The sequence below is a fragment of the Anneissia japonica genome, unplaced genomic scaffold, assembly GCF_011630105.1.
Source record: "Anneissia japonica isolate Jap-2015-1 unplaced genomic scaffold, ASM1163010v1 scaffold287835_len3118868_cov185, whole genome shotgun sequence".
Lineage (NCBI taxonomy): Eukaryota > Metazoa > Echinodermata > Crinoidea > Comatulida > Comatulidae > Anneissia > Anneissia japonica.
Genome location: NW_022737223.1, coordinates 1,643,906 through 1,670,398, shown reverse-complemented (window position 1 = coordinate 1,670,398; position 26,493 = coordinate 1,643,906). Strand labels below are relative to the sequence as shown.

The 26,493-nt window shown below is 35.5% G+C and overlaps 4 protein-coding genes across 9 annotated transcripts in view; 3 read left to right on the top strand and 1 right to left on the bottom strand.

Moving 5' to 3' along the window:
• On the bottom strand, positions 1 to 4,681 carry LOC117117244 (uncharacterized protein F13E9.13, mitochondrial-like). Its single transcript, XM_033261499.1, has 6 exons — positions 4,541 to 4,681; positions 3,770 to 3,852; positions 2,675 to 2,861; positions 2,183 to 2,333; positions 1,665 to 1,792; positions 1 to 994 (listed from the first exon to the last, which is right to left on the bottom strand). The coding sequence occupies exons 1-6, from the start codon at positions 4,620 to 4,622 to the stop codon at positions 780 to 782; spliced, it is 846 nt and encodes a 281-aa protein (XP_033117390.1). The 5' UTR covers positions 4,623 to 4,681; the 3' UTR covers positions 1 to 779.
• The window catches only part of LOC117117242 (RNA pseudouridylate synthase domain-containing protein 2-like), a 23,064-nt gene continuing 1,048 nt past the window's right edge, over positions 4,478 to 26,493 (top strand). Inside the window, exons 1-11 of one of the 6 annotated variants that reach the window (XM_033261496.1) lie at positions 4,478 to 4,543; positions 13,951 to 14,041; positions 14,189 to 14,310; positions 15,348 to 15,536; positions 16,083 to 16,161; positions 16,770 to 16,818; positions 17,196 to 17,288; positions 17,514 to 17,650; positions 18,004 to 18,152; positions 19,177 to 19,848; positions 20,828 to 20,983. In XM_033261496.1, the coding sequence (XP_033117387.1) occupies positions 4,493 to 4,543; positions 13,951 to 14,041; positions 14,189 to 14,310; positions 15,348 to 15,536; positions 16,083 to 16,161; positions 16,770 to 16,818; positions 17,196 to 17,288; positions 17,514 to 17,650; positions 18,004 to 18,152; positions 19,177 to 19,848; positions 20,828 to 20,908 (1,713 nt within the window). In that variant the 5' untranslated portion in view covers positions 4,478 to 4,492 and the 3' untranslated portion in view covers positions 20,909 to 20,983. Of the gene's footprint in view, positions 4,544 to 6,965; positions 7,405 to 9,284; positions 10,194 to 10,853; positions 10,930 to 11,290; positions 13,027 to 13,947; positions 14,042 to 14,188; positions 14,311 to 15,347; positions 15,537 to 16,082; positions 16,162 to 16,769; positions 16,819 to 17,195; positions 17,289 to 17,513; positions 17,651 to 18,003; positions 18,153 to 19,176; positions 19,849 to 20,827; positions 20,984 to 26,493 lie in introns of those variants that run through there. The other 5 variants (XM_033261495.1, XM_033261492.1, XM_033261493.1 and 2 more) reach the window with 5 other exon arrangements.
• On the top strand, positions 4,780 to 5,842 carry LOC117117245 (DNA replication complex GINS protein PSF3-like). Its single transcript, XM_033261500.1, has 2 exons — positions 4,780 to 5,297; positions 5,460 to 5,842. Exons 1-2 carry the CDS (start codon positions 4,899 to 4,901, stop codon positions 5,700 to 5,702), a joined length of 642 nt encoding a protein of 213 aa, XP_033117391.1. The 5' UTR covers positions 4,780 to 4,898; the 3' UTR covers positions 5,703 to 5,842.
• LOC117117140 (ADP/ATP translocase 1-like) overlaps positions 24,563 to 26,493 on the top strand; it is a 3,615-nt gene continuing 1,684 nt past the window's right edge. The window contains exon 1 of the mRNA XM_033261347.1: positions 24,563 to 24,685. Coding sequence (XP_033117238.1) covers positions 24,563 to 24,685 — 123 coding nt within the window. The remainder of the gene's footprint in view (positions 24,686 to 26,493) is intronic.

Genomic DNA, 26,493 nt, shown 5'->3' with positions numbered 1-26,493 from the left:
TAGAAAAAGTGCATATGATTATCTCAAAATATAAGAAACCGGCAACTGTTTCAAACAAAGATAAAAAGCTGAAACCATGTTTTCATTGTGGGAAAACAAATAATAAACCTGTAATTTTAAAGAGGCGACAAGTACACATTGTGACTGTTTACCTAAGAGAAAAAGTTGAAGTTGAAGTAAACTATCACAATAATATTTGCGTCCTACAACTAAAAGTGATTGAAATTGATGGAAAATTGGTTACAGCTACTGAAACCGGATTGGCAACAAATTTTACATTCATCACTTAAATGATGAACGTAAAGAGCACCACATAGTTTACCTCAGCATAAGAATGATTCAACATGCATTACAGTATTGGTGAGTCGAGTGGCTGAGCAGTAAGGTAGGGGCACTGCTAACTTCAGCCTTGACAATGGCAATATTTCAAACCCATCTTTCGGAAGAAGTAGGGGGTTCCCCAATGTCATAGTTCATTTCAGCCCCTTTTCATTATGGAATGATGTGAACACGAAGCCACTAAGCGCTTCTGTACAGCTGATACATTAGTTACAGATTACACTTATACGCAATTTAGCATAACGACGCTGCGAGTTTATTCTTCTACCTTTCCTAAATTTTATCTTTAGGATTCCCTGTTGCAGAGTAAAAATGCTTAGTCATAAATACATATTTGAATACTTAAAATACTATTAACAATGCTATAAATTTACACAACCAGACAAGACCATAAGTTAAGTTACAGTAATACAATTTTCTTCCCTAGGGCCATGATCTGATCAGCAAGATGAGTCTGGTAGCTTTTTACTTTCTAATAATCTTGCCTTGTTCATGAAACGCTGAACACGGTTGAAATCAACCTCATGACCCCACTTGCCGTCCATCTTGAAAGACGACCCGACTATGATGCCGTTTGCATTTGAATATTCATGGAGGTTATCCTCAGTAACACCAGAACCAATCAGAACTGGTATATTGACAGAATCTTGCACAACTGAAGGTGAAATTTTAAACAAAAGATATATACAAACAAATTAAAAAACTATACAGTTAAAATTTGAATAATTTTCAAATTGATTTACAATTAATGTTCTATTAAGGTCGTCCATCAAGTTTAAAGACAAAATACATGTGATATGATGTTAGCATGTCGAAAAATGAACAAATCAGATAATTGTAACATAAAACTTCTTTTGAAGCCTCGTGACCATCAGACAATGTTGGGATCAGTTGAAAATTTCAGGGGAAGATGTAGGATGTTTTGTCGGATGGTAGAAAGTGTCATCAAGGTCCTATGGTCTGAGAAAGAGGATTTAGGACATTCTCTTACCTACAGAGGGAACGGACATTTGCACTAAGACCCACACATTGGATATTGTGTAAAAACATGCAAACACAGAATTTGTTGGACAACATGTGTTTGTGAGACACACACACATATTTCTAGCCCTATTCTGACTGGTCGGTTAAGTCTGATTGACACTCCAGAATTGTCCATTAAGCACCACAGGCTATGAGTTACATTTTTTATCAGTTACAGTATTTAAATGATTTTATGGCTGCTGCAACATCATCAACAACTTCATCATCCTCATTCTCACTATTATCCTCACCAGCACCAAAGTTATAATATAACCATCATTTTCCCCTCGTCTTTTACATACCTTTCAGTTCATCAACACTTGCAGGTTCACCAGTAGCTCCTCCAGTGATGACCACTCCGTCGCTTAGAAAGAACTCAGCAGCTTTAGCAGTATCAGTGATGTTGACGTCACATGTCAGAGCATGGGAACTGCAAATGAATAGACACAATAGGAATGTCACAAAAATAATATATTGTATTCAGCATGTCCCTCATCGGCTGCGCATTTTTCACAAATACAATTTGAATTAAATTATTATCAACAATAGCTACAACTACATCCTTTACGCTTTAGTGGAAAAGTTTACATTTTTCCTATGAATATTATCACAGTACAGAAAGAGTAACTTAAAAACAATTATAATAACGACACAGGTATTAATATTTTCTTTGTCATCAACATAGCATCCAATTGGAATTATGAAACTCCTCATGTTATGGTAAAAATTAATTTACTGATAATACATTTCTGGAGCCACCACTGTGTGTAATTATTAATCCATTATGGGTAATGTAGTACTGCAGATGCTCTAATCTTGCCTATGTTTTTTCTTGATGTCAGTGAGCACTTGTATATGTTCAGCTCCAATGTTTTTTCTATAACGTAGCAGTTCTCCCGCACATGCGTTCATCATACCCTCATCTGCTATATGAGCGAACACGTAGCCCTCTGCTCTAATAAAATCAAGCCCTGAAGAAGAACCAAAGTTAGATTAAGAATAGTGCTAGCTCAAATGTACAATTAAATCTTTAAACATCAAAGCGTTTACTGAATGCAAATAAGGTATTCCAAATAAGGGGCACAGAATAAATAACATATTTTCTTCTATGCTCAAGGGTTTTTCGATTATTATATACCATTCCACTAAATTTTATGATCCATTTATTAGGTTTTTGCTAACAGACAGACAGACAGCAGTGAATACATAACCTCCCTGGAAGAGGAAATAACAATAACAACATTTCTGATGAAGGTATCAATTTTAATTTGATGTTAATTAAAATATCATGCTTTAGTTAGCCTTACAGTACCTGTTGCTAATGCAATTGCTAATGCTTGCTGATTTGCTCCTGATAACACCTGAATTCCTATAGGGAAATCAGGACATTCCTTACGGATCTGATAACAAGTGGTAGCCATGGAAGCAGTAATCTCATGGCTGACATCACGGGAATGCAGGTACGGAATGTCATGCATGTTCTCCACTATGATGCCGTCCTAAAATAGGAGAATTAAAAAAATAATAAACCCCATAAAATAGCACTTTCACATACATTATTTATGTCATAGCTGCACATATCAGTGGACTCTCATACCGTATTTATTTGAATTAATGCCCTGGGGCGTTTATTGTTGAGAAAGTTTTTGAGGGAGTATTTATTCGAGGGAGGTTATTTTTTTTTTGGGGTGTAAAATGGATGTGTATATACTCAAATAACGCCCCTTAATTTCACAGGAAATGTGGAACTAACACATAATTACCTTCAAAATATGTTAATGCGTGATCATAAAGAAATTGATCCCGACCAAGTTAGAAAAACGTACTAAATGGAGTAGATCAAATAGAATGTGTTGAGAATGATTTTGCTTCCATTAGATTTGTTAAGTCATTTAGGGGGGTGTTTATTTGAGGGAGACGTTATTCCAAATGAGGCTCTATGGGGTCACTTATTCGAGGGGGTGTTTACTCAAAGCAGGGCATTTATTCAAATAAATACGGTATTTATCAAATTTCAGGAAGAAAAGTTCGGGATGTTTCCATTTTTAAAATGGCAAAGCAGGATGAATCTGGAATGTCTCATAAAAAGATGCAATTGTACAGTGTAAATATCATGGAATGTTTTTAATATTGTCTCACTGGATACTGCATTATGATTCAGAGCAAAATTAAAAGATGTATTAAGAAAACCAATGGTTTTTTTTAAAGAAATAATAAAATCAAATTTCAACTTCTACAAGAAACAATCCATTTCTATATCTCTTTGAAAACTATACAGTAGCTCTTCAAATTGTCTTTTTTTATTATTTAAATGTTCAATTATTATCATTAAGTTAATGATGATAATCAAACGATTAAATTAAACAAAAATTAATTTAAATAATAAATTAGTTAATAATATGCTTACAACACCAAGCTTTTTATAGCCCTCAGCTTCAGCACAGGCAATTTCTGTGATGTCCTCAACTTTCAGACGATTTCCGGGAGTTCCTGTTATGAAGATATTTTTATTGATTTATTTTTACATATTTTTCTGCAAGAACTTTTTACAAATGACCGGTGTCGGGCCATACAAAGTCAAAAGAAGGAGGGTTTCCAGCCAAAGAATGTCAGCGGGCCACAAACATAGGGATTTTAATTTATTTTCGCGGGCTGCAACACAATGGCCATCGAGCCGCATATTGGCCGCAAGCCGCATATTGGCCGCAAGCCACACTTTGCCTTGCCTCGAGGTTGTGTCAACATGAGGGGCTATATAAATCCAGAATTATTATTATTATTATTATACCACCAGTGCCCATTCATAATCATCACCATCATCATCACTGACATCAGCACCACCATCATCATAATCAGGGCGGGGGGTGGGTGTGTAGCGCAATCATACATAACAGAATCAGGAATTGATTTAAGACCGGTGGAAAAGTAGTCACTGCATTGGGGAGAGAAAGAGGCCGAAACGGCCTGGGCCCAATCTTCCCAAGCCCACTTGAACACCACCTGGCCACCGCGTGATAATGAGATAGCCTACTAGTAGTACTACTACTACTCATTCACTGCATACATAGCTGTCACCGGGCTTGGGGCTACAACTTTGATCACCATTTTTTCAGTATTATTCTACAACAACATGCAATTAACCTATGGAATGCGACACACTAGTATCAAAGACACTAACCAGGTAAGGATTTCAGATGTACCATTCCAATAATTACAGTTCGGCCCTTCTTAAAAAGCCTTGTAAATTTCTGTAGACCCATGATGGCGAATATTGTTTGCAAAGTTTTAGCAGACGACTTGGCTGGCCCGACACTATTGTAAAAATTTGCGGTTCAACGCGGTATTTTGTTCCTAGTTTTTATTTACAAGTCCGTAGTTTCTTCCAAAAATTACGTTCGCGGGGAAATTCATTTTCACAGCGGAATTCATCAGGGAGAAGAACTAGCCTAGCTTAGGCCTAGGATCTAAAAGTGAATTAATTGCTTGTTTTTGACGTAGCGTATGGTATTTTTGACTCAATTTATTGTTCTGTTATAATGAATGCACAGAAGAGATACATAAAACATGGTAGTCATACCGAAAATTACTTCAATATACACGATATTCTAGCCAGCCAAGAAAAGATTCCCTGTGTTTTTGAAGTCCCGATGTTGAGGCTAGGTTTTTTGGACCCAAGTAACGAAAGCGCAGATATTCAACCCAACACCAAAATGGAGCTACCGTACTGGATAGCATCAAGTCTTCGTACTAGGAAGAAGAAAATCGTCGGCATTGATCTACCAAAGCAGTACAGGAGAGGACACAGAGATATTTTGAGCGCTGATGCGAATGTTGTGAACTTGCATAAATTGGGTCCTTATTACTATGCATTTGGAAGTAAACTTATGAATTTTGACCATGTTGAAGCCGATGATATTGGCAAAAGTTTATTACAGGTAACTAAAATTTAGATTATTAGGCCTAGGCCTATGCATTTTTTTTTTTAGTTATGTTGTTAGTACCTGTATTAATCTAGAAAAAAAAGCATAGATCCTTCACAATTTAAAGTAATTCAAATGATTTCTGTATTCTGATATATTTACCTACTTTATTTTCAGGCCTTTTCGGGACGATTTCGAAAAATTATGGACTCATCACTCAATTGTTACAATGGGGACACAACCAAATTGAAAAGCAAGTTGGACGAGAATGAGAGGATGTTGTTTAGGGCTGGACAATTAAGCCTACACGATTACCAAAAATGGGAAGAACGCAGCACTGACAAGATACAGGCATCGGAGATGGTTAGCAACCATCGAAAGAGGAAGCGTGCCATTATGGAGCAGGGAACTGATTCTTAAGGAGATTATGATTGCTGATATGAGAGTTCCCTTTCAGCTCTTACAGCAGAGGTGGACCCAAGGAAAATCTGTGTTGGTTTGAGGGGAGGGGAGGGCTAGTAATTGAGATTTTTGTTTAGATGCCCCATTGCCCTTCCCCCTCTATACATCCCTGTACAGTATGCTATGAATTTTGGAGGGTGAAAAAATCAATTCTACTGTATATTGGTGCATTTCTGCTGTATATTGGTATATTATTATTGTTTTTCAAAAAGGCTCAATATGTCAGGCGATTAATGTATGCCTTTTAACTTTAGAAAAATGTGACTAAATAAATGTATACGACATTACTGTACAGTATATGATATTATGTTGTTAATACTGTACACTATTATTAAGTCAGTGCTTTTACTTCCTGAAAAAAGGATACATCCAAAAAATCTGTCCACTTCGGCAATGGCATTTTGTGCTGTCAATACATTACAGTAAATTCAGTTTTATGATGTGATGCTTCCAGTTTCAATGCTAATTTCCTCAGTTAAAACTACTGTAGTTTATTGATCCTCAATGAAATAATTTGTTTAAATCTTATATATTCCTGTCATAACTTAATAACAATTTTAATTAGTAAATGTGTTTAATTATTCTTCATGTAACCTTTTTACAGGATTTTCAGTGAGGAATATGAATAGAATTTAATTCTCAATATATTAACCACTGTATACTGTATTAGGCACACAAAAGTTCCCAATAAGAGGCCAAATTTTTTTTAATTTTTATTAAAAGGCCACGAATGAAATATGGAGGTTGATTGTTGGTATTGAACCACAGAATAATGTTAAAAATAATTGCCAACTGACCAATCCTAACATCAAATATCACTGTTTGTGGAACACATTTTTTTTTTGTCCATCAGCCTTATGGTGGAAAGATTCAGTGCTTCAAGACTGAATATGACAATTGTATTTAACAGAATTTAATAAATAATGGTGTATGTGTATCGCTAATCCAATAGAAGTTAGAAGGTAACAATATTGGGTGCAAAATGATTTATAGAATAAGGAGACTTATTCAAATTTAATTTCATTGATTACATCATATAGTTGTAAAGAACTCTATGACCTATACATCACAAGATGTAAATAAAATTTGAATTTTCATGTTGATTCCAGTTTAATTAGTACATTGAATAAACATAATGAGCACAAATTACACGTATTTTGCATTCTCATTTGACGTCATATTTGTCATATTCGTAAGAGCGCCATCTAGATAAATATAACTTTTAAAAGATGGCTGCGCCCGTTCAACTGCTGAGTGTGATCATTAAACCAGAGCTAAATCATCTATAAATCAAAGCTTAGTAGGGGCTATGTCTATAAATTTACTTTTACTAAGATTCACCAAAGGAAGTAGTCGTAAATATTTCCTTTCAAGTTGTTTATCTTGTTTTCTACCAACTGAATTTAAGTTGCTAAATCTAGGCCAAATATCGTATTCGTACTCTGTACTACAAAGTTCAAGAATATCCGTCCTCTCGAAACGCCTGTCGTCGGCCACTGAAGCTTGTATCGAAGGGCTTACTCGGCCTGGCCTTCGGTCTATGTCATCGAAGAACATGTCTACTTCTAATAATGTATCGTTGAATGAAGAAGTAGTAGAAACTGGAATAGACGTAGAAGATGTACCTAAAGAAGATAAACAAAGGCGATCAAAAAGAAAGGTTGGTTTATTTAGGTTTTTGAATTTGAAATAGGCTTCCTAAATTATAAATAGACCTGTCCTAGGCCTATAGACCAAAACGGTAATAAACCTATGCCTATTTATCGATGACAGTACTAAGTAGGCCTACAGTTTTATACTTTTTAACGCTAATTACCCAGTACATCATTTGCGTTTCACCACTCATTGTGGGTGATCTGCAATGCCAGTCTTTAAAGATGACGTCACGCACATTCTGGCTCTTCACTGGGCATACCTTTAGCAAATTGAAGTAGAAATCTCTAGCCACGGCGATTATTATAACAGTATTATTATTATTGTTGTTGTTGTTTTTCAGCGTTTTTTTACTTTTATGACGTAAATTGTTTTAGTCTCTTTGTATTTTATAAAGTTTTATTTCTATTACAGTAGTTTATTATTTTTATTGTTTAGGTTATTTTTATTGTTTTGTTTTTTTTATTAATTATTATTTTTATTATTATTATTATTATTATTATTATTTTTATCATTATTATTCTCATTATTATCATTTTGTCTGTATTTGAAAGTTCAATTTATTTGAATGTTTACTGCTTTTATATGGTGTTTCCCCCAATCTCTTTATTATTTTTATGGTTTAGGAAAATAGTTGCAATTATCCTAACTAATGCGTAATATACATTGGTTACTGAGACTAGGCAAAGGCACAATTATCTGTAAAATCTGTGTCAAAATCAGCCCTTAATAATTGTTTTCGAAATGTTCAGTCGTTGGAGGTGGTTGGTTGAATCTTTTGTTACATATTTTTCTGTATTATAAATATTATGCTTTGTGTATTGTCTTAGAGATCAAGGCAATCCAGCAACTTATTCCTCTACACATAGATTTGTTTCTGTCATTGTTTTCATCAAAAGACGGACCTACGAAACTTCACTGCCTTCAGCATTCCTACTTGATTTTCTTGCCTGTTCTACTGAGTATGAGCATTTGGTAATCTGTAGATCTAAAAATCATTAAATTTCTTTTGAGCAAAAAAGATATATTCATGTACAACAAATCACTTTTATTCATATACTACCGTATACATGATTAAAATTGTTTACCAATAAATTACAATTAAAGCATCAATTTATTATGAAAAAATAAAAACATAAAATAGAATTTCACGATCAATGTATTTTAGAATAAACATGTATAGTACAGCAATAACATTTTAAAGACTTACATTTTGGCTTTAAAGTGTTTTTTCTTTCTATTGATGAAACCAACTTTTTCTTTGGTATCAATATCTGCAACTCAAAATTAAATGTGAGTACTAATACTTTTTATCTATTTATGATGAGTTTTTTTAAACACAATTTATGTGCAGTATACTACGAGTAGAGGAACACGTTGTCTGTGTGCCAATGAAATATTTAAAATAAAATATATCGTCAGTTAATACCTTTAACCCATTCACTTCAATACTGTAGGATTAAATGGACATTAATTTGCTTACAATATTAGTACCTTACTTTATGGTTTTATTTCAAATATACAATGAGAAGGCAACAAGCCTTGCACTGTTACTTGTGTCTTATGAATATTTCAGACCCTTTACTAGATGAGTTAGCTGATTACAGTACTACAGCATAATTTGTAGGGTAAAAATCCAACCAATTTTACTAGAGAGGAAACAGAAAAGTACAAAAATATTTATAAGATAATGTAAACTCTAATTATAGACACACTATTTGATTGGGATTGAATATTTTAAAATTTCATAGTTTGTCATTTCTGAAGATGAACAAAGGATCAAAATAACATAGTTCATGAACTATACAATGCAGTTTAAATGTCATTATTTCATTATTTAGATAAGTTTGGATTAACATAAAGTTTTTTTTTCTCTTCATTAAATAGAGAAAGCAGTCAGATACCAATATTTGTGGAGTTTGCAATGAGGTTTGTGAAGGTCGGTCAGTTTACTGCGGTAGCTGCAACGTCTGGTATCACTACAAATGCGAAAGCATAACACGTTCTCCAAGATCACTTGTGCAAGTAAACAGTTTATTACGAGAATATATTTGTACAACATGCTGCCAGAATCATAATGGTCTCTACAATTTTGATTCGGCGATTTCTCGACTGACTGAGTCAGCGGCCATCGGACAATTGGAGCAGGGTGTGAGAATGGAACAAATCCTTCTAAGAAATGAATCGGAATTCAATTTGCAACAAGTTTCAAAGAAAACAAAATATCAGATTGATCGAACTGCTGACCAGATATTAAAAAAGTATGTACCACACGTCACCAGCATTCCCACGGTCATTCACGGGGATGGCAACTGTTTGTTTAGCGCTTTGTCAGTCGCTGTATTTGGAGACTCAACCAAAGCGGCAGAATTGCGTGTTAGAACAACGATTGAAATGGTTTCTAACCGAGACTTTTACAAGAAGGTGCACGTTAGATCCGGATTGCTGCTCGTCTCACCAGACCTCGACGAGGCATGTGTTGAATGTGCGCAGAACGGATGTTTTTCCTCTGCGTGGACTATCCACGCAGCATCCTCCGTCCTAGGCCGACCAATAAGATCTGTCTATCCCCCTGTGAATGGACTGCGTGATAGATGTTATAAGATACTGGATCGTACATTTGCACCACGCAACTTAACGGACAGTAAAGACGTAATGATTATGTGGAGTGGCAATATAGTAGGAAATGAAGAGCTTTGGATTCCAAACCATTTTGTACCATTGGTGTGTACAGTTGAACCGGTTGTAATAAACAGCACCATTGACGAGTCAGAACCATCAAATGATGCTCCAAATGTAAGTATTCATTGTAAATTCAAAAATTAAGCAAGAAAATTGGTTTTTACTTTTTCTTCGCACAGACCACAGGTAGGCAAAGTGCATCATTTGGGTCACATGGTGGTGATTTTGTTGCGGCCCACAAAAAAGAAATTGAAAACCCTAAGTGTGCAGCCCACCAACCATCTTTTGGCTAGAAATCTTCTTGATTTTTAAGACTGAAACCGATCATCTGTTAAAAGTAATATTAGAACTGCACAAAGTGGTATAAAAACAGTCCATGAAGGTTTTTAGAAACACACTGCAAAATCAACCTTTGGATGGGACTCTCAGTGTTAAATCAAAAATTTATTTTGGCCCTCCAATCCATTTTTATGCCCACCCCTGGAATAGACCCTTAAACTGGTTGATAATGAATTTTATTATTTTTTTTTTTATTGAAAGTCAAATCACAAAATCTAATTGTTTTGATTTTTGTTTCATTGGAAGTTGATGGCTTATTTGATTCTTTTGAATGATCAATTGTATTTTTTAATTGATTTTTAGGGTTTTTTGTTTTTAACCATTAATATTCATCTTCAACTTTCTCTGTAAGAGTATGTATGAAGAACAAAGTATAGATTATTTTTATTATTCTACCTTAATTTAAGTTAATATTAATCATTTTATTGTATTTAGGTATTAACACAGCCAGTTGAAGTTTTATCAGAATCTGATGACTCTACTGCAATGGTAGTCGAAGCATCTCCACCTGGTGAGCTAACAAACATAACATAATATTTATCATTTATTAATTTTTAATCATATTTACATTATTTATTGTTTTTTGTTGTGAAGCCACTGGATGTCACTCGCCTTCACTGCCTACCAACTTGTTATTCAGTTTTTATATATTGTATTTAATTTACAATTTAATTTATTATTATAATAAATATTATTGTTATAAGATGTCATTGTTAATATTATTGTTCTCAAAATCAACAACTGGAAAATAAGGTATTTAATCATTGATTATGTTTTCTCAAACGTTGAAAAAACTATTTGATCATTAATATTATTATATTAATTATATAATAATTTTATTATAATGTTATTTGTCTTTTTGACTATTTCAGACAAATCAACTGCTTTGCATTTAGCTCTTACCAACTCTTCTCAGAAGGTTTGTGATGTCGTCATGAGAGAACTAGACCGCTTCTTGACCCCCAGTGATGTGTTGAAGGTCATGATAACTTACAAACCAACAGTTCGCAGTATCCCGAAAGGGGTCAAACAGAATATTTACTTTGTCATTGATAATATCAATCAATACTCCGACTGCAAAAAGACGCTATACACGGACGATTGCGGCCTTTGGAGCAATAAACCGTCCTGTAAACGTCATCATTACATGTTAGATGGTCAACGATTAAGCTACGTGGACTTCAAGAACGGCAAATACTGTAAAGATGTTAAAGGAAAACGCTTACCTATGAAAACGCAGCCAGATAAAAACAAAATCATCGTATTTAAACGCTACTACGGTACTCTCAAACGGGATACAGGATACAGGAAAAGAATTTCAACTGTCATAGAATGCCCGAAAGAAATGACCTACCTACAAAATCTAGCGTTAGTGGAGTACCTTGGACTGTACCCACAGGATGCCAAAATCAACGGTGACAATCAGTTACGATTATCATCTGAGTCTGTGGTGGAACAATTTGACGAAGATGCAAAATTTTGGTTTCACACATAGAATTTTAAAGAGCATACCTCATTCATGTTATGTTCCAAATTTAAAGTGGAATCACAGAGTGTTTGTCCAAAATGGTTTGCTGCAATGTATGATTATGAAATTAAAATAAGAAAACCAGAGGGCACACTCCAGGACATTTAATCCTGTAAATTTGAAGCAAAAATGTAGAATGCTGTTAAAGTGAATGCTACAATGCATGATGTAGTAAGGTTAGTCTAGTTTGCACTATATTTCTTAAGCGCCATTCAAACTGTCCACCCATATATGGCATGATGATAGTCATATCACTCCCATATATAGTATATATTCTGGAAGCAGTTCTGCGCAGCAGAAAAGGTTTGGTTTCCCTAGCTTGAGGTCAGGGTTTTAATCCCTCGCCCCTTATATGGACCCAATGACCAGGGAAAGCAAAGCGCTTTGTAACCTCCATCCACTTATATATGGGCATGATGATTGTCATATATGGGCATGATGATTGTCATATATGGGGGGAAAATCACATGTATTACAGTAGTTTCATTAAATTTGTGGACAGACATTCAGTTTGTTTGAATGTCTGATAATGCCAAGTATGCGGTATTGGATATTTGTTTGATCAAACAACCTTTTTGGAGTCAGACAGACAAAAGTATAATATTACAGTAATGTATGTGGTGTTAAAAACTTTTTTTCCTGCATTGTATTTATTTCATAAGATGTAATGTTGATGATATAGTTATGAGTGAATATGATTACTGTACATACTAATAATGTATACATGGTGCTAAAAATTCTTTTTTCTGCATTGTATTTATCATGAAGAGATGCAGTGTTTATAGTAGTTATGATTGAGTACATACTAATAATGTATATGGTGCTAAAAACTCATTTTTTCTGCATTGTGTTTTTATCGTAAGATTCACTGTTGATTATGTAGTTATGAATGAATACTTAAGAGTACATACTAATAGTGTATACTTGGTGCTAAAAATGTTCTGCATTATATTTATCATGTAAGAATCAATGTTGATAAAGTAGTTATTAGTGAATTTTCATACAATTACTGTGTGCTATGACCATTGTACTGGAATATTTATACATTTTTAATAAAGTTCCTTATATTAATGGAAAATGTATTACTGTCTCTTTTCTTTGGTTGCAAATGCTAAAGTTGATGATATGATTTTTTTGATCATCCTAGTTAATCCATCATTGCTGCTATGCAAATTAGTTACTCCCTTTCATCACAAACATAAACACACATAATAGGTACTGAAATGGTTAGTAAAATAAAGTGTATAACTTAAATCCAAATTTTCTTTTTCACTGTTGCTTTCAGTTCGTTTAAGCCTGGTTACCTTGAAATTGCTACACTGACGCTACAGTGTTTTCAGTGTAATCATTTTAATTCGTAGTAGTCTCCAACGCAATTGGAAAGGCTCCCCGATTCAACCGACCAATCAGCATCACCAAAAGCTGCCAGCGACAGTGTGTAGCGATTGTATGGAAACCAAGCAATAGTCCATTATTCAAAAAGAGAACTGTAAAAGTTGCATTCAAAAGCAGTAGTATGCTACCATTTATCTATTCATACTCCTGATTGAAGTTATAACAACAACAATAATACTTTTTAATAATATTTTTTTTAAATAATAATCTATGTTTTGAAACAGAAAACTTGATACTGGTGTTTTTAACAAAGCCATTTGAAAATTACAACACAGTTTTAAAAATAGCACTGAAATAACAAACAAATTTTTTAAAGTCAGAGGTACAGTAGAACCCCTATTTTGGGACACCCCTATTAAAAGGGGGTACTTTTACAGCTGTGTAATGAGAAAAAAAAAATATCTTAACACTACAGCTCTATAAGGGGACACTAACTATGGTCTCAATGGTGTCCTCTTAGGTTGTACTGTATTGATAAAAATGTCTTGCCCAATACAGAACTTGAATCCATGAACATAGAATTGGAAGAAATCCTTTACCAAAGTATATGTTTCTCATTGAATGTGGGTAAGCATTGCTTATCATAATCTGTGGTTATTCTTGCAGCAGCAAAAGCAGTTGAAGAAGATTCGGCCTAAGAAAATAGAGAAATTCAGAAACGATAAAAGATATGATGAAACTAGCTACTATTTTAAAGATGGTAAGAAAAATGCTAAAGGTGTTGGTGGTGGGCCTGTACCTTGGTAGTCAAGATAATAAAAATATAGAGTTAACATTACAACACTCATCATATTTCAAAGTATGATGCTGTGTGTTATTGCAACGTTTTGTATTTTTTCTACAACAGGTTTCCGATGTGTTGAGCCATATATCTATACTTTTGAATGTCATATTAAGGGGCGATGGTATGGTAGGAAGGTGTTAGAAGTCTGCAAAAAAGAGTTCCGTTCAGAGGCTAAAGATTTCTATGTAAGACAGTGAACTTTGTAATCAAATTTAATATTTTTGGGTTTTTTTTTAGTTATTGTTATATTAGTAATGATTAAATTAATGATAAATATCTCTATTATTGAAATTATTTATGATGATAGTGATTGATGCTCAATCTACTGTATGTAATCTTTGCCGATCATGTGCTGATAGTGAACCTTTCCAGTACGTGCGTCAGTCTTCACTACTGACCAATCAGAATATGTTATGCAATAGGAGCCATGTTCATGTCCCTAGGGGTAGGGCCAGTGGAAATACCAGCTGGGCTTGGACCTAGCCATTGGGGACACTTGACCCAGCCATCAGGGAGTGATGGTAAAATCTATGGGAAAAATATATTTAGAATAATTATTTTTAAGTCCGACAATTTGCATTGAGATTGAACATTTTGAGCGAACTCCTCCTCAACCTATGACCATTTGGTTGAATGCTCCACATGCATACAATATTTTATTATCGACTAATGTAATTACCCTAGTCACAACATTTTTGACATTATTTATGGCATAATCACTTCTTTTATTGCATAAAACCTGCAGAGTGAACCTGTCATTAGCTAAAAAGCCATATCCTATCAAAGCTATATTTGGCTAAAAAGCTAATGAATTAAAGCTATTATATTGTGTTGGCTAATCAAAATTCAGTTTTAAACCAATTAGCCAATTTGCTAAATAAAACTCCGCACCTGGATAGGAAAAGCACAGAACACAGATTTTCATTCATTCAACTGAAGATATGCACTGTGTGAATGAAAGCTTGTAACTTTTTCAGTGTCTTAATTGCTGTATTTATTGCATAATATTTCCATAAAGGCCTTCACCCTGTAGTCGGTTGACATTGAATAAAAAATAATATTAATGATGATGATTTTTCAAATACAATTTAATGATCATTTCCTACTAAGACAATAATTTTATAGAAGTTACAAAACATCTTTCATCACATTATCAATTATTTCTGATTCAGTACTAATTTTAGAATTTTCTTTCTTGTAATTTGGAAAATAATTATTGCAGGAGAAAGCAATAGCTGTGGGACTTCTCACGATAAATGGTGAACGTGTATCTCACGACAGGCTTCTACACTCCAATGAAATTTTGCGGTCTCGTGTGCATCGCCATGAACCACCGGTGACCAACGAACCAATAAAAATAATTCACAGCGATGAGGAAGTGGTGGTTGTTGATAAGCCACCATCGATTCCTGTAGGTGGAAAGATAAACCAACTTTTTTTTTATTTTCTTCTATTAATGTTTAATTAGAAAAGTTTTAAATCTGCTACTACTCTGTTATATATTTATTTATTTATTCGATCAATTATTTCTGGAGGATAGCAGTAATATCAACGATAATTCTTTAAAATGGACTAACGTGTTAAAATACTTCCACCCAACTCTGGACAGCTACCCAGCACTGAAGATTCCTAACCAACACTTAATCACCACTATTATGAAAATTCAAAAGAAAAAGGTTTTCAAAATAAAGAAAATCCAAAACCAACCTTATGTTTGGTCACAGCTGAATGTCTGAATTTAATGGGTATTTTCCAAGTGTAAAAATATGATTATTGAACTACAATCAATACATTGTCTTCAAAGTGATCTGCCCCTGACCCTAGTGAGCCTTTTACTGTGTAACCCACCCTAAAATGTATCTAGCACTATAAATTACTATCTATAACACTGCTCATGTTTAATATACCGTATGCCAAACCTTTTCAATAATCCCATGATATTTTGTACCCATGACAGGTCCATCCTTGTGGCAAGTATAGGCACAACAGCCTTGTTTTTATCCTCGGGAAAGAATATGGCTTCACAGGCCTACACAGTAAGTTGAATAACACGCTCTTGTTTGGTGTTAATACTTGCAGTCTGCACCTGATGAAGCCAGCGTAGACTGCTGGTGAAAGCTCATGTAATCATTTGTATCAAATAAAACTTGGTCCACACTATCAAATTTTATGTGACAAACGTGTGTGATGTGCCCATATATGGGCATGATGATGTCATATTACACAAAAATTTTGTCTCATAAAATTTTATAGTGTGGACGAAGATTAAATCAATAAAGTGCTACAAGCGTTTCATTTTACAAAGTACACTAATACGGCTCCACCTATTATAATACTTTCCGAAATATTTAAATTTTGATTTATTTAAATATACTGTATTTTTTTATATTGAGTGATTGTTTTAGTACTGTCAACTTTTTTGAACAATCGTTTTTTGTTTTTTTTTTGTCCTTTTTTGTTATGTGCTTTTGTGTGTCCTTGAGCACAGGACTTAAAAAAATAAAAAAACATTGTGAAGAAAAAAAAATATACTGTATTTTACATATTGTGTACTATGAATATACAGTACTTAAATTGATTACCAGCAAAGCAAAATGGATATAGCAAAGGCATTGACTCTTTCAATGTTAATTTTATTTTCTAGCTATTCATCGTCTTGATAGACTTACATCAGGTCTGTTGATCTTTGCAAGGTGAGTTTATTTATTAAAATATCTAATCATTTCATAGTCATGTGATTTAGCAAATGAGCCAATCAGGGATAGAGAATTTAAGGATTTTAACATTTTAAACAAGTAGTTGATAAAATACAGTTCATCCTAAATGTTTGTGTGGATACATGTCCCTTTTAGATAAACATTTTTAAAGATTATTATATTGTTTGTGCTTTGCTATATTTTCATTATAAGAAAGGCAATTAAATGAAACTATTGAAATTTGTACATTATGAATATTCAGTTTATCATTTAATCATGATACCGTACTTAAATTATCTTTTCTTAATTATAAATATAGTAGGAAATATTTCTAACTTTTTGTTTGAGTGTCTATTTACCATTATTTTCTTTAGAACAACAGAGGTCTCAAAGAAGCTTGATACTTATGTACGAAATAGAGAATTAGAGAAAACTTATGTATGCAAGGTCAAGGGTCAGTTTCCCAGGTATGCTAACTTCTTTCCTTCCATCTAGTATGTGTACCATTATACTTGTGACTAAAGAGAGATGAACATATATCGAGTGCCTTGTCCAAGGATGCAAGCATATGCACAGTGAGAAGTTCAAACCTCCCTTGATCCTGAAGGCTGGCACCTTGAATCTCTACCACTGTGTCTACCAATCCAAGGTCCATCCCCTGTATTGATTGGCAGTTAATTGTCTCATTTCAGTGAACCTATCGTTTGCGAAGAACCAATCTTTGTTGTCTCCCACAAGATAGGTGTCTGTCGAGTTAGTCCGCAGGGTAAAGAATGCCGGACACAGTTTGAACGAATAAGCTACGACGGAGAAACAAGCATACTTAAATGTAAGCAAAGCGAACATGATTTATCGGTATTGCAAAAAATGCAAAGATATGGTGCCAGGCCTGCTGTCTGTCTCACAGAGAGACTAGAGGCATATTTACCACAGCAATAAGGCCTAGCTAGTATTTTGATGCTAAATTTTAAAGCAAATTATTTCAAGTTATTTGACTAAAAATTGTTACTTGAAGCACACATTACCTTACCCTTCAGCCATTCGCTGCTTTGTTGGACGGTCCTTCCTGTTAAGGTTGGGGACAGGTATTAGACAGTAGGTGGAGGATTTTGCATAAGAAATGCTGAATTTTTATAGGATGGGCTTAGTAAAAAAGTAAATGGTTTTTTTTTCTATTTGAAGGTATACCGCATACAGGCAGAATGCACCAAATCCGTGTACATTTACAATATCTAGGCTACCCTATAACCAACGACCCTCTGTACAACAACATGGTATGGGGAAGTGACGTTGGTAAAGGGGACTCCAGCAGTGGCATGTCAGATGAAGTGGTAAGTTTTTGAGGGCCTAGAATCACTAATGGTCCTTTGTGTAGTTTGGCCAATGTGCATGTTAAAGAATGCAGTACAGTAATAATAATAATAATACAAGAATTTATACCACGCCTTTTGCCAAGGGATACAATGTGCAACACTTTTCTGAAAAGGGTAGGAGATTGTCTTACGCTGGAAATTAATCGTGAGTTGGTATATTTTCAAACAAAGACATCAATTTCAATCCAATCCAATGAATTAGTATCATCATCTTTACTGTTAACTCTGTTCTTATATAGGGGTGTGGGCTTGCCCTAATACTTCACTCCGGATATGAAGTTCTGTCCAGGTCCCTTGAGCAAAAAAATGTACTAGCCTGGGAACAACCACTGCCATAAAGTCGCTGCTTCGATTCCAGGAAAGCTCTTACTATATTTTCCCTACTCTTTTACAGTAGTGGTTTGGCGCAGTGGGAACAGTTTGGATCCCAACCTCAAGGTCGGGGGTTAATCCCTTGCTGTGCATTTCACTTGTATCCTTGGGCAAGGTACTGCATTGCTTCTCTCCACCCAGGAGTATAAGTGGACACCAGGTGGGGTTAAATGCCAAAAAGCACTGATGTAGCTTCTACAATGTGGAATATTCCCTCGGGGAGACATAAAAGACATAAAAAAGTTGTCTGACGAAAAACTGGGGAACGCTGAATGAGACACAGATTTTTGAATATTTAAAAACTGGGGGAAAAGGGGGTGTAACTGCCCTTTTTTACACCTTTTTCGTCAGACAACTTTTTTCTGTCTTAGAAAAATCAGTGAGCTACAACATATCGGAGTCGAACTTTAATATTCGATGAAGATGGATTAACCTATAATTATTATAATTATTAATTATTAATAATAGTAATAATAATTATTATTATTACAGTATTAAATAATTATTAATAATAATAGTAATATTTTTATTAATTATTAATAATAATATTATTATTAATTATAGTCATTAATTATTATTATAATTATTTTTCCCTAATCTCTGATTTTAGCTAATCCAGAAGCTCATCATTCAACATGATGAAGATTTATTAGAAAGATTAGTCGAGGATCATCGCCAATCCCACCTAGAGTCTTCAGCAGAGGCTTCTGAAGATGATAAAACCACCGTCGAGAATCCTTTGAAAAGGCATGATAGGGGAACTGATGAGATAAAAGAGGACAATATCATTGATAAAGACTTGTTACCTTCAACAAAGAAAATTAAATATGAAACTGTTAAGGAAATGTATTATGATAATAACACTCGTAGTGATAAGAGGACTGAAGAGACTCAGAACATGGAAGGGATTAAGTCTGAAAGTGTGTCTTCAATCGGCGGTGTTGAAAAATCAGCAAGCTCATCAATCGAGACAAAAGAGGAGAATATGATTGATGAAGATTTGTTACCTTCAACAAAGAGAATAAAATGTGACGAAACTCTTAAAGCAATGGATGTTGAAAAATCATCAAGTGCATTAGTTGAGGACTCGGAATGTTTGCCGGATGGCACACTAAACATGGATAAGCTGCTGCCGCCAGATGTAGTGATGAAGAGAGAAGGGGAAACGGAGGAGGAGAGGCTTAACCGCCTGGTGATGATGTTCTGTCAAGATTGTAAGCTCAAGTACAGGGACCCCAAAGAAAGTGAGATGAGAATCTACCTGCATGCTTTGAGATACAAGGTGAGCTGCCATTTTTATATATGAGGCCTGTCAGATTTTCTTTGACAAAAAAAACAGTTGTATGCCATTAATATTAATATGGTCAAGATGTGATGTCATCATGACCATATTTAGGCATGTCACATGTTGTCAAATAAAATTTGATAGTCTGGATAGAGATTTATGAATATTATAATTAATAATAATAGTAGTAATAATAATAAGATATACTGTAGTATTATTATAATTAATAATAGTAATAGTAATAATAACGAGTTATATCATGGACTATAGAGCAAGAATGCAAATGCTTCAGTGCACAACAACACATACACTCAATAAGAAAACAAAGGAGTGGGGAGGGTGTGGAAAGAAGGCAAGGAAATGATCTGTCAGGCCCCTTCTCTGAACTATATGACAGATAGAAAGAGGAGTGGAGGAATGTGACACTTAAACAGTAAATAGAGAGTTAACACTCTCTCAGTCCTATAGATGTGTCCTGTAGATTATCATAGCTGATTAATAATAATAATAATTAATGAAAATATTAAAAAGTAATGGTTGACTTACAGAGTGCATATTGTAGCAACCTCTATGAGCTTAACATTATTACCCCCGGTCATTGGATCAAGCACATATATAAACCCATACACAGGTCCCTGGGGAGACTTCCATAATGTTGCAGCTGTAATCAGCGCAATTTTAGTGTTCGAACCCACCAGGTACCCAGTTGTACTCGTGGGTGGAGAGGCACAACCGTAATTAAAGTGCCTTGCATAAGGACACAACGAAAGACACAGCGAGGGATTGAATCTCCAACCTCAAGGTTGAGAGACAGAACTGCAACCGTTGCGCCAAACTGCACATTTAGTTCATGAATGATGTCATTACTTTGTATTCAAATTCAATTCTTAGCAATAAATAGGGAAAGAGAAAGAATAAACTGCCAATGTAATTTTTTATGTTATAAAATTACATTGTTTTTTTTTTTTTATTTCAGGGTCCAGATTTTGATTACAGTACAGAAATGCCAAGTTGGGCGCAAGAACATATTGATAAGTGCAAGGAAAAGTCAAATTAATGTACTTAACTGTACTTATTTCAATAACCAATCATTTGCAGAATTAAAAATGTCTTTAGTGATATACAAATTCAACATGGTTTCGATTGTTGTGAATTCTAAATCTACTTTTCAAGGTGTTAGCAGATTTGGACTAACTGGAAATATGGCCAAATAATAAAAAATATTGTGTTGGCCATGCCCGACCGACCCAAAATGTACAAAATTGAGGTTAGGTATTTTATTTATTTATTTTTTTATCTTTGTTGTATTTTTGTGTATTTTCTTCTTTTTAGGCATAAACACATTATTGGAAAAACAAAGAAAAAAACTTTTGCTACCGACCCTCCCATTTTTTTTTTTTATTCTTCCAAAACGTGGCCAACACAAGATTTTTTTTTTGGCCTAAAACCAAACATGGAATACCAATAATAAAAAATGCTCACGAGCTCAAGTATTGGAAAATACGCAAGCAAATTATGAGGGCGCCCTTTTATTTTAGTACTACAGATATAATTTTGTGTATCTCTGAATAAACATAAGTAAACTTTGCCTATATCTGTAACATTATTTCCAGGGGTGGCCCCAGCGGGGAGAGAACCACAATTCGTCGGGGTAAAAAAAGAATGTACATGTATTTTTTACATGTTAGTAGACTCAAAATCGATAAATAAGCCTTTGAAACCCCTTAATTGTCATATTTTTCGTGGGCTTGCCCCACCCCTTCTCCTACCCTTGAACACTTTCAAGGGATTTTGACTGACACCCGACCACTTTTGTCGTCGGGACACCGGCCCTTCCGTCTGGCAAATCCTGACGCCAGCACTCATTATTTTGTAGTCAAAAACTTCTAATGTGAAGAAAATGGATACAAACACAAAATATTGGCGTTCTAAGAATTAGGAACATGAGCTATTTCGGTGTTACTTATATATGCTTTTAAGAGGCTTCTAATCCAGGCCTTTAACGGTTGGGGGGAGGGGGTTGTTCTATGGCGCTCTTGAATCCCATCCCATCAAAGCCATAAAAACGATTATAAAATTACCCATTTACTTGTGCTAGAATGTTCCAGGTTCAGAGGCATCGTGCCCTGATCCCCAGAAGAGCTGAACCACACTAGGGCGCTTATGTTCCCCTTGACCTCTGTCTCAGAAAGTCCCAATTAAGGAATCCTGTTCATAGGCCTATGATCACATGGTAGAGAAATTAAACATAACATTATAATTACATAAAATCACAAAACAATACTGAAACTTAAACAAGAGGTCGACAAAGAAACAATCTAAACCCAGACTTCCCAAACTTTTTCCTCTGGGACCCAAGTTTTGACATCCCACTCTAGCCACGACCCACCTAATAATTCGATAGTAAATATGTACACCAAATTTATTAAGATCCCTGAAATTTAACTAAAGAATGAATATTCGACATGGATATAATATATATTTTATCAGCGACAGATCTAAGAATTCGTAATAAAAGGGCCCAGGGAGGGAATATTACAGATAGAGGGTGTGCCCACCTCAGCCCCACCATGGTTTGGAGCTGAGGTAAGAAATTTTAGGATTATGCTACGTTTAGATGGCTGGAAATGGTACGCTCAGATTAAAATTTGAATACTTTTTTTTCGCAATATTTTTTTTTCCAAAAATGTAAGTTGGAGTGGGGGCAGGGCGGCTGGTCCCCACCCATTTGGACCAGCCATTGATTATTGTCCCTTTACGCCGACGTGGCAAAATGAGACTTTTAATAACTGACCCAAAATCTCAAAAATACAGGATCGGCTTTTTTTGCAGATTATTTTCGATCTTTAAATAATATATTTGATAAAGTTAACCACAAGGCTAAAATTAAAGGTCAACTTTATATCAATCAACCAACATACATGGGTATAGGTTATACCCATTTTTTTTTTTTTTTTTTTTTTTTTTTTTGGAAAAATGCTGTTCTTTAAGGTAACACGACAGCGTTTCTTTTTTAAGTTCATTCCAATATTTGTTAATGATTACATTTACACAGTTATATTGTAGTAAGATATAAGATAGCCTATTCATTGTGGGCATATAATAAAATATTGTTTTAATGAGGATTCACCAAAAATACTGTTTTCAGGTCGTCAGATCTGGTAAAACTTTACATCAACCGTATAATTAGCACATGAATTGAAAATTTGTGTTTTTAAAAGTTTTTAGCAAACCTGCTCGCGACCCAACTCAAAAGTTTGGCGATCCACTTTTGGGTCGCGACCCATAGTTCGGGAAGCGTTGCTAAACAATCGAATTTGATGTGCACATCGCAATTCAAACCCAAGAATTATAATCCTAAACCCTCTCTTTCTCTTTACTTTCCTGCTGACCTCTTCCACGATACACGTATCACTCCATCCATCGACACAATCTATTTTAACTTGCATCTACTATCAATCCATCTACAGACCCTAATCTAACTTCCCTTTACTATCAACTGATTTTGAGTATGATTAAAATTTTCTCCTAAAATAAATTGCTCAGCCAGTTTGACTTCTACTGTGGCGAAATGTAGCGGCTGACAGAAACATTTTACATTCCAATGAGGTCGATTACATGCTGCAACAATTGTAACCAGAAAGAGTATATTGAAATGTGCCAAGCTGTTTTGAAAACGCAAAATCCGATAATTATCACAAATCGTTAAATGACATTATTGTTAGAACATTGGATTTGGGTCTGATCCACGCTGATATTTATTGTCCCAAAAAAGAAATTCGGGTTAGTAGACAGCATGGGCGCAGATCATGGAGGGACGGGGGGACACGTCCCTCCCCCACATATTTTTAAGGGGATTGGTTCCCCCACTTTGGGAAATGTGATTTCATAAGTCAAAAAGATGACTGAAAATTGTTGAAATGACACATTTTTTAACGAAATAGCCCTGTACAGGCAGAATACATCTTATAACAAGATACCAGTATCTCAAATATAAAAGATTACCTATAGGCCTACACGACTTGAGAGCGCGTGCCTTTATTATAATTTGAGAAGTATGAAAAAAAGCGTGTAAGATAAGATTGGTTTTCGGCACATGAAGTAGGTAAAGTAAATACATCAAAGACAATGTTTTAAAGCTTTACTTTCAATGGTACATCACACAGATTAGGCCTATTTAGATCTCTATGACTGCCGAAAATTCTTGTTGAAATATGAGAAATTTGTTGGCGCTTCATTTTGACTATAAATGAATTTTACTATATAAGAGTGTTTCCGGTACTATTTTCTCAAATTTTCGCACCTCAGCCTCAACCATGGTGGGGCTGAGGTGGGTATGTAGTCTCACAGAATGTTCCCGCCCCCAACCTTTCAAAACAGATTTGCGCCCTTGGTAGACAGAACTCGTATTAATCACAGACAAAACAAAAAGGTGGTATTTTGAAAGAGGGGGAGAATTGAAAATCGCCAGACCACCGGGCGGTGCAATCTCAAGTAGGCCTATTCCACTTTTATAAAGTTTTATCTCTCCCGGGTCAATGAATGAACGGTACCCTATCGAAATATGGATGCACGCCAGATTCACGCGAGAAAGCATAAGCCAGTTAGATATATTTATTTATTGATATCCCTAACAAAAGCTCATAAACGGGTCATTGGCTTGTGTATTTCGTAATCGGTTACAGCTGGTTACAGTATTGTACAACCAAGGATGCCGAAAACAGTACAAGAGCAAGCTGTATCGTTTGTAAAAGATCTGGCGGCCGGTGGGGTTGCCGCTGCTATTTCAAAGACTGCAGTAGCTCCCATCGAAAGAGTCAAGTTGCTTCTACAGGTAAAATTTAACAATTCCATTTACCGTTACGATATCAAAACCCTGTCGAAACTGAGAGAGGACAGGAGACGAGGCTGATACCAGTTGGTAAAGGGTTGTGGCATATAATTCTGACTTTCAGAAACAAACGAATCGATTCAAAGTAACCGAACTCTGAAAGTAGGAAAGTCCTCCAACAGCGGTGTGTATCTAAGAATATTAGGCCTAAGTGAGGAGTTCAGGTTCTAGTGGTTAAAGCCGACCTCCTAAGGACCCCGCAGCTTGAGACGCTCAGCGTCAGTTAAGAGCAGGGTGGGGGATAGAAATGTACGGTGGCGCGCTAGTTGCAAAGGGGATTTTTAACTATTGTTGTCTATTGGGGTTGCGACCGAGGCACAATTCCATTTTTTTTTTTTTTTGGAGGGAGGGAGGGAGGTGTGCTTCATGCCCTCCAAAGATACGCCTCTGGTTCCAGATTTGCAGGCGCTAAAGTAACAGAAAATGAAGAAAAACCGCGACAAAATTGGTCTACCTGAAACTAGGAAAGAATAAAATTAACGGGGCTTAGGCCTAAGTTGAATACGACAGGGCTACGTGTGCACGGATGATGACTAATCAAATCAGTATAATATAACAATGTTTGTGTTGCATGTTGCAAGATTGCATGTTGCAAGAGTAAAACTGCAGCTCTATGCAAATGTATACGTAAACCTAATCCATCCTGTCCTAACTTTCAATGTAGGGGGACATCATATCAATTGTCGCCCCACCCACCACTTTTCGTCAATCTTATACTTTTCAAAGCGAATGAAAAGAACAACACCAATTAGGCCTACGAATGAGTGTCATAATTGTGTCTGTTCACTTGTGCTCTCTTCAAAGTGCGGTGCGTATTTCCGGACCAAAACCGAGTAATAAAAAGGACGGAAAGATGAATTCGTAAACATATCTACGACTTGTTAAACTTCAAAGTTCAAATCGAGCAAACAGAAACCATTACACTTGGTCATTTATTGCCAACACGTATTTCGTAATCGGTTTACATTAAGTAGGCCTAGAAAAAAATCTGATGTACAAGCTGACTAGCTTAATTTTCTGGTGTTGAGCTGTACAGGGGTGGCCCCAGCGGGGATGGGAGGGGCAGCACCCCCACCCCCCTGTCGGGATAAAAACCACAATTCGTCTAGAGAAAAACAATTTAAATGTATTTTCTGCATATTAGTAGATTAAGTAAGCCTTTGAAACCGCTAAATTGTCAAATTTTTCGGGGCTCCGCCCCTTGGGTGGTTCCCGACAACGCCCACTTTGCTCTCGCTGGGGACATCGGCACACGTCGGAGACCTCAGACCGCCGTCTGGCAAATCCTATCTAGGAGTTACTTTAATTTCGCAACCGGATTTCACTTTTTGGTTTGAATTTGTTCAATTGCCCTTGGAACCAGCGAAATATTCACCGTAGTGTGAACATCAGAAGAAATCTTTAAGATCCAATGACAGTTGTCGTGGGTCAGCTTGAAGTCCTCGGGATAGAGGTTTGGTATCTCCTCAGAAAACTGCCAACTGAATTCCTAAATTGTAATTTACTGTATATACGCCCGAAGTGAGCCTTGAACATCATTGTGCGAAAGCTGGGTCACCAGTGGCGTAACGCATGCGCTCTCGTGCGGTGGTACTCGGGGCCCCCCACCCCGAGGGGCCCATAGGGTTTTCAATCTAACACCCTGACCCAAAAGGGTTTTGTTGATACATCACAACGTAATGTGTCTCTGACATCGACTGTAAAGCACGACAGCGTTTCATTCCAATATTTGTTAATGACTACATTTACAC

Coding starts and splice junctions, on each gene's coding strand:
- LOC117117244 (XM_033261499.1), bottom strand. CDS start 4,622: ATGGGTCTACAGAAATTTACAAGGCTTTTTAAGAAGGGCCGAACTGTA. Junction 2,334..2,674: donor AGCAATTGCATTAGCAACAG/GTACTGTAAGGC, acceptor GTTCTTCTTCAG/GGCTTGATTTTATTAGAGCA. Junction 995..1,664: donor AAGTGTTGATGAACTGAAAG/GTATGTAAAAGA, acceptor TTTCACCTTCAG/TTGTGCAAGATTCTGTCAAT.
- LOC117117245 (XM_033261500.1), top strand. CDS start 4,899: ATGAATGCACAGAAGAGATACATAAAACATGGTAGTCATACCGAAAAT. Junction 5,298..5,459: donor TTGGCAAAAGTTTATTACAG/GTAACTAAAATT, acceptor CTTTATTTTCAG/GCCTTTTCGGGACGATTTCG.